At 47.8% G+C, this 9666-nt stretch overlaps 1 protein-coding gene across 1 annotated transcript; it reads left to right on the top strand.

Moving 5' to 3' along the window:
* Nucleotides 1-2664: 2664 nt before the first annotated feature.
* Nucleotides 2665-8077, top strand: LOC144139293 (uncharacterized). The gene is made up of 2 exons (XM_077671688.1): nt 2665-2974; nt 7831-8077. Exons 1-2 carry the CDS (start codon nt 2710-2712, stop codon nt 7938-7940), a joined length of 375 nt encoding a protein of 124 aa, XP_077527814.1. The 5' UTR covers nt 2665-2709; the 3' UTR covers nt 7941-8077.
* The last annotated feature ends 1589 nt before the right edge of the window (nt 8078-9666 follow it).

Below are 9666 nucleotides of genomic sequence, written 5' to 3'. Positions count from 1 at the left end.
CGGAACCGGTCTCTCCTGCCGATCGGCGGAGCTGGCCGATAGCGCTTGGGGTCAAGTTCGGGGACTACTTCCGATGTCGCTTTTTTCTCCGTCGGCGGCGCCCATTCGCGCGTAAGACGAGCCTCGTATATAAGCAAGCGCCCCGCAGTTAGCGCTCGTCACACCGCCACATAAACAGGTAAGCACTCTACGGGCCGCTGGGGAGGGCATTTTCAGAATTCAGCGCGCGCATCACGTTGTACTTTTATGAATACTCGAGAAAGTTTTGAACGCTTTGCAAAGGTAATCAATGAAGGTAAAAGTTTAATCTGTGGGCTACCACTTTGAAGGCATGCTTTCACCGGGTTACTGGCAGACGAAAGCCATAGAGCCTACCCTAATGGACAGCAACTTTTGGCGAATAATGCCTCCCAAAAGTTCCAAAACTGTTCTATAGAAAGGGCTTCTGCGAGGTTAGCAGCGAAGGTGAAACCGTGTTCTATCCGAAACGTCGCTTAATACACTTGCTACTATTTGCAGTATTCTAAATGTTATCTTTTTTGGATTTACCGTTGTGTGTAAATAAGCGTTAATAATCACGAATTTGGGAAAACACAATTTCCCCCTTTTCTCTGAAGACAGGGCGGACTTATAAAGCAAATACCGGTAACAATTCATATTCACCTCACGCGTTTTATTTGCCGTGCTGCCGCTGTTATTGGCCCGGATCATTACGACTTTTTTGGCAGCTATTTCCTTTCGTTGTGTTTAGTGAGTGAGTGGTTTTTACCCTTGTTTTTAAAAAGAACGTGCGCGGATTTGGGGGGTAATTAGCCACAGCCATAATAGCTGCAGCTAATTTCAGCAGATTCTTGCCCTGCTTTGAATGTGAAGTGAGCATAACGTAAGCCCGAGTAATCACGACCGTCTTCTTTCCACCTTAGCTCTAAAGTTTCCTTGATTGATTGATTGATTGATTGATTGTAGGGTTTAACGCGCCGACGCAACGCAGGTGATGAGGCGCGCAGTAGTGGAGGGCTTCGGATTAATTTAAACCACCCGGAGATCTTGTACGTGCGCTGAAATCTCGTACACACGGGCATTTTTGCGTTTCGCCTCCATCAGAAAAGCGGCCGCCGCGGCCAGGAATCGAACCCGCGACCTCGTACTCAGCAGCGCAACACCTTAGCCACTGAGCCACCGCGGCGGGTCTCTAAAGTTTGCTGCTGCACTGTTTGTCCATCACTTTGAATACGTACATGCTGTCTTATCAGAGCAACTTAATAATCAGGCAAGCCGAGCCTGCGCGCGCACTTCGTCCTTTATCTGCCTTACCCAAAAATGCACATGTAGAGTTAGTTAAGTTCCCCCAAACGTTCATTTTTATAGCGAAGCTTGCAAGTGACTCCCCGTGTTTGTTGTATTTCGTGGACGTCCCTGCACAGGATGTGTCTTGCTGCAAATACGGTGTAAGATTACCTGAAGCAAGATGGCAAACTCCGAGAGTTGTAACCATGCAGGCCACAGTTCTCGGTTTTCCATCCATTGCCACGTTTCGACATCTGCCAGCGTTAGGCGCACGGCGGAATTACGAATGGACGTCATGGTCGACTGCGGTCATGTGTCAGTAGCGTGCAGACCAAATTTGGCATACCATAGATACAGCTTCGCTTTATAACCAGGGCAGAATGACCCTAAAAGGACTCTGCAACACTTTTTTCAACTTTTTTCGATATCTTAAATGCTTTCAGAGCGCAGTCAACTACCACATTTAGTTCTTGAAGTAAGGGGTCGCAAAGTACCTCAACCGAAAATTACTGCACTGTGCCCAGCAGTCAACTTTCAAACTTCATCAAAAGATTTTTCTTTCTTTCCCGGTTTTAGTGTTCTTCGACAACTGGAATTACGTCATTACAGCGGTGTAGCGGCTATTGGCCGGCTTCCGTTAAGTTGGAGCCATGAACGCGTTCGATAGCCACTCGAAAAAGAAAGCTAGGCGAAAAGCAAAACCGCCCGTGTCTACGAGATTTCGGCGCATGTTAGAAATCCCCAGGTGGTAAAAATTAGGGATTAAAAGCCAGCCATGAAGACGGAATCACTTGTTGAGTTCTGCCCATGCGCAGCTTGTGGTTGGGGGAGGTTCTTATTTTCTTCATAAAATTCAGTTGTTAGTCCAGCATCGTCCTGTCTGTTTCTTTTCTTGTGTCTCCGTCTTCATGGCCATGGTTTTTAATCCCTAAATTATGAGCCAACAGGCCCAGTTTTCCACGGTGGTAAAAATTAATCTGGAGCCTTCCACTAAGGCGCGCCTCATCACCTGCGTTGTGTCAGCGCGTTAAACCCCACACTCAAATTGAAAAAGAAGTCCACAAAAGCGAAGTACAAACGGAAGGGGATAGTTCTGCTGCGACGAGCAAATCGCGCAGTGCCGCTCCGTGCTAGCGGTAACTGTAGCTTTCCCAGTGCTTCCAGGCGCGAAGGAAAGACTGAAAGCGTCCATCGGAAGTGTTGCAGAGTCCCTTCAAGTTTTGTTCTTGTCCCTTGCACCTGTAAGGGCTTGTCAGCATCAACTCCAAAACAAAGTGAATGTTCCGGTGTGCCTCCGCCCGTGCGTCTGTCCTTGCAGCCCACCATCCTACGAGATAAGGTAAACGTGTTACAATTGTTCGTGCCTTCCAGTGCAGACCCTCGCGTATCCTGACTCCTGGGTGCACGAGAGTATACATCGACATGGCGACGTTTGGGACCCTGGTAGCCGCTCTCGCGGCGTCCCTGGTATTCCTGGTGCTGCTGTCGCGACCGGCGTCGGCGCAGGACTACCCGCATGGCGGCGGGGGCGGAGGCGGAGGCGGGGGCGGGGGCGGGGGCGGCCGTCCATCGCGCGACTGCCACTACGTGTGCTTCCTGGACAACTGCACGCGACGCAAGTGCTACTACACGTGCAACCGGCCCCGCTACTGCGAGGAGCCCTCCTCGCTGCTGCTAAACGCTGCCGGTAAGGCCGCACACACCGCCCCTTGTAAGGCGGTACCCCGTCTGAAGTAGCGGAACCTTCGTCGGCACGCGTGTTGGGTAGCTCCCTCAATTCCTTCGTTGTATACTGGCGCTGTTTTCTTCGTGGTAAACTCTGCTGCTACCGGAGCTGACCATTTCACCCCCTCAGCCCCTCACCCTCACCCTCACCCTCACCCTCACCCTCTCTCTCTCTCTCTCTCTCTCTCTCTCTATCTCTATCTATCTGTCTGTCTGTCTGTCTGTCTATCTGTCTGTCTGTCTGTCTGTCTGTCTGTCTGTCTGTCTGTCTATTTTGAGAATGGTCTCTTCGTACCGGTTTCTCGTGAAAAAGATGACTTCTCATAAAGAATTAGGTATTGAGAACGAAAGCTAAACCACCGAAAGAAACCTTAGCAATGCGCGTATTCCCCCCTCTGCGTTTTCTTACTGTTTCCCTTTTGCATGTCGCCACTTTTTTCTTAGGGAGGCACAAAGAGGGCACGTATATGGGAGCTTGGTGCGCAGATTGTAGTAATGTCCTTACGTAGCTGATTGATTGATTGATTGATTGATTGATTGATTGATTGATTGATTGATTGATTGATTGATTGATTGATTGATTGATTGATTGATTGATTGATTGATTGATTGATTGTGACACCCTCTTTCGGGGTGATGAATGACGCGTGTAATCTCACTAAAGAGGCTAATGTATCCACGATGTAGTATTTTAATTTTATCCCTGCTAGTAGTAGCGGTAGGCTCAGATTAAATTTTGTTCGTAACACATGGTAGCTTTCCTTAGCTGTATTTTCCTTTATGCTCCCTCTCCCCTCCAACAATCTAATGTTTTAGTCGCACCTACAGCCTTGTAGATGAATTTTTTATACGTTTAAACCAGAACGCTTCGGGAAAACGAATATTTCCCCCATTATTGATGGATACCACCACATTACAAAAAAAGTGCCTAATCGTTTCCGTTTCGTTCCCGGAAATAAATGTTTGAACAGCTAGCTGGCTTTACTGCATGACATACAAGCAGTGCGAGCAAGCCGAACACACAAGGCACATAAAACTAGTTGGGGTGTGACGTAATTCGAGGCGCAGTAAAATTAGAAAACACCGTCAGCTGCCAACGTCGTCGCCTCTTCCCCACTCCCTTTCGCTGTGGCCATACAGCCGACACCGCCGGCACTTCAAAGGTGGGAGCTACAACCGACCTGCACGGGCTGCGAGGTCAGATTAACTCGAGCGATTGAAAAGGCCGTGGCATTGGCCCAACTTGGAATCCAGATAGAAAGAACAGATTGCCTACGCTTACCTTGTATCCCTTGTACTCAAGGCCCAACGTAGCCGCCATTTCGTATCAATGGAATTGCGAGGCTGAAGGGTAGCGTTTTTTATCGCGTTGAACTACTGACGCCGTCGTTTCGTTTGGTCGGAAGAACAGGGCGGGAAACTTAAATTTTAGACAAAAATTAAGTGACAATAACCTTAAAGAGGCCATGAAGATAAAATACAAATTTGTTCAATTTGAAAGAACTATCCATTGGTAACTCACTCAGCTCTCTTTTAGCCACAAACGACGCTTTCTTAACCGAAAATTGAAGAACTCAAATTTCGGGCTACAGTGACGTAATATCGGAAGGATTGAGGTATTATGGGCCAGCACCGAAACCATATAGTAACTTCACGTTAGCATTGAAGTGGTGCCATAAAATGATCGAGAGGTCAGATTGCAACCGCCCAGTCGTGTTTCTGTGCGCTGGTTTAGTTCGGCAGCCGCCCATCGCAAAAACAACATAATATGGCGTCATAGAACAACTCCGGAAAGGGGCTGCGTTAATCCCCGTTGATCTGTTTTATTTCATATCTCGATTACATGTTAGAAATTTGCTCTAAAGTTGGTGCCGTCGTTATAAGGACAACGCAGTCTTGTATTAGGCGTGAAGCCCCTTAGGGGCAGGGGCTGTTGGCGTCTCCTGTCGTCGTCGTCATCGTAATCGTCGTCTCACGTAGTCACGGTACTAAAACACCTGGAAACTCGTTTGCGCCTCGCACTATAACGTAACGCATACCAAAAAAAAAAAAAAAAAAAAAACGGGACACTCGTTTACGCTTCGCGCTGGAGCTAGCGCTTCGTAACGCGTACTAAAAAAAAAAAAAACATCGGGACCCTCGTTTAAGCATCACGTTTTATAGAGCTTCGTGCTTCAACAACAAGAGACTTTTACAGCAAAGCTGTGTACCTATACCCCCCAACGGTTTCATCTCCGTTGAAAAAAACGCCAAGGCGCCAAGAATACACTTATGCACTGCATGCTTCGCCCCTCCCCAGGTTGACGTTAGTGGAGATGGCCCGGGATTTTTTTGTTTTCATGACCATTTTAAAAACATATTTCCCACCTTTCGTTCTCACCTCAGTCATGTGCATTGATTCTAAGTAACACTTCATTCATTCATTCATTCATTCATTCACTCGTTGTTGGGACACCTCAATTTTTTACATAGGACTACAGAGAGTTCGCTTTCTCTGATACTGACTCCCCTGTCCATCCTTTGGCATTAAATGCCCTTTCTAATGTAAAATACGCATGGTGTCGTTGCTGGTTCTCGCTTATTTCGCTTCTGATTTATTTATTTATTTATTTATTTATTTATTTATTTATTTATTTATTTATTTTTTTTTTTTTTTTTATTGCTGGATTGATTGCGGGGGTTTAACGCGTCGACGCTACCTACACAGGCGATGAGGCGCACCGTAGTGGAGGGCTCCGGGTTAATTTTGACCACCTGAGGACCTTTAACTTGCGGCGAAATCTCGAACATAAGGGAATTTCGCTTTTCGCCTCCATAAGAAAAGCGGCCGCCACGACCGGGAATCCAACCCGCGTCCTTGGGCCCAGCAGTTCACTTCTGTTCGGTTTTACCTATACAACTTGCGTGCGTTAAAACTAGAGAGCTGGCAGTTGTACCTATATGATGTTTGCGTCGGTGCGCCTGTGCAAGTGACTTGCTGCTGCAAGCAGTGCACGATGGGTGTCACAGAGATAGGATCAATTAAGACAAGAGACCAGTTGTTGCAATACGCCCTTGAGTTTGTTGGATCGAGCCCAATCAAAGGGTAAACTCAGTGGAGCCCCAGTCTTTTGACTCGATTCCAAGGTTTCCCTTTATCCACACTGCTGTTTAAAGCTCACCGTGCATCACTGCCGCGAACGGAACATGCAGTGGGTCTTTGCGAACACCACAAAGCAAACCTTAGCTTCACAGGTGTATGTTCCAGAGCAGGATGCGAGAGACCCGGAACTCCGTGTTCTGTTATTAGAGAGTTTTAGCAGTCCGTCCGTTCCGTCACGTACGTAGTTACCGGGTTGACCGGGACCCGTCTGGACACTTGGGCATTCGTCGCGGTAGGGGGATTAGTTCCGCTGGCCTGCCTTCGCCATGTCCGCGCCTCCTCGCCCTTTCGCGCACGGGGGCGCAGGCCGGTCCCGGCAAACCCGGTAGCAACGTAACCAACGGAACGGACGGACTGCTAAAACTCTCTATTGTTGCATGTGCACAGTGTGCGTCACCGCCCTCGGATTAAAAAGAAAGTCCCCTTCATCCCGAGATCTCGGAGCGGCGCTGGGTACCACCTCCAAGCGTAGGAAAACAATTACATTCACATAAATACCCAAGAAAGTAGAGTGTAGCACATGTAGGCTTCCCGGTAGCCAAGTTGGTACGGCATCGGACTGGCATTCCGAAGGTCGTGGGCTTGGGTCCCATCCGGGGAGCATGTTTTCCCCAGTTTATTTCGTTTCGAAAATTTCCATTTCTGCACGAAAAAATGACGAACTATTTGCCTCACGCCAACATTGAAGTTCTTGACTGCTGGTTGGCCCAATTTGAACGCACAAATATCCGAAATCCATGCGAGAAAGCTGCGACTTCTTCAAGTATTTTTTCCTGGATATCTGGCCGGCTTCGCAGTTTCCTGTAACGGAAGGGCACGTAACGGATGTGAGTGGCATCTTCACGTGCTCTAAATACCTTCTCGAGTGAGAGGGGCAGGTCTTTTCCCTCCCCTTCTTGTGTTCCCAATCGCAATATATACACTTCGGCAGTGACCACAGCCGCGATAGCCGTGAGGCTTTCCTTTTGGCGTGAAGATATATGCCAGACGTGACTTTGGCGTGGACGTTCTGTAGCAGCAGTCGGCGCGCTGTTCGAAAGCAGTCGTCGATTGAGGAAGAGGCGGAGGAAAAACTTGTGTTGCAGAGCATGTCAGCGCGGTAGGCGTCGTATAAGACAGGAGCTTCGGTTGGTTCCGGGACAACGTGTAGCTATAAAATCGGATACCTTTTTGCATCGTGTACAGTTAGCGGAGGGTAAACAGGCCAAATCTTTTTTCTTCTGTTAGTGAATTTGGCGCCGGGCGCGCTGAGATGCGCACGCTTTCCAGATTTATTTATTTATTTATTTATTTTTGTTCGTTTATTTATTTTTTTCTTTATTTATTTTTGTTTATTTTTATTTATGCGGTCGATCTATCGACCTATTGATTGATTGATTGATTGATTGATTGATTGATTGATTGATTGATTGATTGATTGATTGATTGATTGATTGATTGATTTCTACTTTGAATAGTAAACTGTATGTTTGAGCACCCGCAAGGTGGGAAGCATCCCCTGACGTGAAGTTGACGTGCCCCTTGCCGGTCGGTACAGGGATCGGAGTGTGTCAGCAACTTCATCCACTGCTCCGAGCGCGGCATGTGGTTGGGTGTTGTTGGGCAGGGAACATGGCGTGGTAGAAAAGGAAGTATGTGACCAGCCGCAAAACAACCTCCCATCTTTCTAAACGCAGCGGACGCTCTGGCTTCCACCGAGGCGGACGCTGCAGAAGACAGCGCTGACCTCCCAAGTCCCGCTGGTTCCCAAGAATCGCAGACCCCATTCGCCGCCGAGAGCACCTGACAACAGTCAACGGAGCCTCCCTTTCGCCGGCAAACTGACAGCGCCCCGGTGGTACCCCTCTACACTGCAACTGGAGCCACCATGATCGAGAGAACATCGAGCGACTTGTTTAGTGCCTAAAAAGACTCTGCAACACTGCCGACAATCGCTTTCACTCTTTCTTTCGCGTTTGAAAGCATTGTGAAAGCTGCAGTTATCGCCAGCCCTGAGCGGCATTCCGGGATTTTCTCGTCGCAGCAGATACGACTTCCGTTTTTGCTTTGCTTTTGTGGCATTCTTTTTAAAGTGGCTACCAAATGCGTTTATTGCCGAAACTGTATAAGGAAGCTGGCAAATAGTCGCCGCATAGCTCTAATTTAGTATTTCGAGCGCACGAATTACACCAAGACTGGTAAAGAGAGACAGTTCTTTTGAACAAGTTTTTGATAAGCGTAGAGCGTCAATTTTTTGCCGAGGTACTTAGTGGCCCCCTATTCTAAGTACTAGATGTGTTTGTTGACTACTTTATGAAAGCGTGTATGATAAAAAAGTAAAAAAATGTGTTTCGGGGTCCCTTTAAACTGTTCGATACAACCTGTAGCGTCCGTTTAGCCGGACAAAAACGAACGGACGCTGTTCTTAGCTTCTGATTGATTGATTGTGGGGTTTAACGCGCCGACGCAACGCAGGCGATGAGGCGCGCCGTAGTAGAGGGCTCCGGATTAATTTTGACCACCTGGGGATCTTTATCGTGCGCCGAAATCTCGTACACACGGGCGTTTTTGCTTTTCGCCTCCATCAGAAAAGCGGCCGCCGCGGCCGGGAATCGAACCCGTGACCTCGTGCTCAGCAGCGCAACGCCTTAGCCACTGAGCCACCGCGGCGGGTTGTTCTTAGCTTCTGAGCCAACGTGACTAATACCTGTATACGGACATTTGGAAGGGGTTCGCAAGCATCGGGGTTTGAGTGAACTGCCGTCTGCACTCTCGACTGGGTGCGTAGACAATGCTGTTGGGGAACATTACAAAGAGTTTCCCAGGCCAGTGACTCTACACTGTAAAATTGCTTACATCGTTAAGGGTGTAAATCACTGCCTATAATGACACCCTTACACCCACAGAAAAAAAAGAAAAAAGGGGTCGTTGATTTAACGTTATAAGCCCTTTATCAAGGGTGTATAATTACGCCCTTAATTACACCCCTTCGAAGGGTGTTTTTCTCTGTTTTTGATAGGGTGTAAGGGTGTTAGTTTTTGACCAAAAGGATGTAAATCTTTTTGAAGTGTACTGTCAATTAAAAGTTGTAGCGGTAATGTACCGCCCCGTTCGGAACTATATGCGCGGTAGAAGCCATAATAACCGCAATGCGAAGATCAATGATCGGCATGGCCACATGACTTTTGTGCACAAATAAAGAGAAAGGGCGCTTGGTTCTTATACCAAAACGACTGCACCCCCTCCGTTGGTCTAGACGTGCCAAATTCGCTGTTTTTCTTCTGTTACTAGCCTTCTTCCTCGTGCAGATACGTAAAACACCAGCCCCACGTTACAGTTTCGCTGGTAGACCATCTGTACGGAGCGCATGGGCGCATTTTTTTCGCGTAAATTTTTATTTTCAGAACATTCTCAGTTATGTCGGCTTGACGTGACGGCACTAACCGCCACAGTCGATATATCACTCTACCGGAGGTCGGAGATTATTGCTTTGAAAGTATGCTTCAAGGGAGCGTTGAACGGCCCTAAAATTT

Source organism: Haemaphysalis longicornis, unplaced genomic scaffold, assembly GCF_048455015.1.
Source record: "Haemaphysalis longicornis isolate Haplotype H1 unplaced genomic scaffold, Haemaphysalis longicornis Haplotype H1 scaffold_5, whole genome shotgun sequence".
In the NCBI taxonomy this organism is placed as follows: domain Eukaryota; kingdom Metazoa; phylum Arthropoda; class Arachnida; order Ixodida; family Ixodidae; genus Haemaphysalis; species Haemaphysalis longicornis.
The sequence above is the reverse complement of the archived record's forward strand: the minus strand, read 5'-3'. Positions and strand labels throughout refer to the sequence as shown.

Excerpts from the sequence above, each read along its gene's own strand:
- LOC144139293 (XM_077671688.1), top strand. The coding sequence starts at position 2,710 with ATGGCGACGTTTGGGACCCTGGTAGCCGCTCTCGCGGCGTCCCTGGTA. Across the intron at positions 2,975-7,830 it reads GCTGCTGCTAAACGCTGCCG|CGGACGCTCTGGCTTCCACC; the intron begins GTAAGGCCGCAC and ends TTCTAAACGCAG.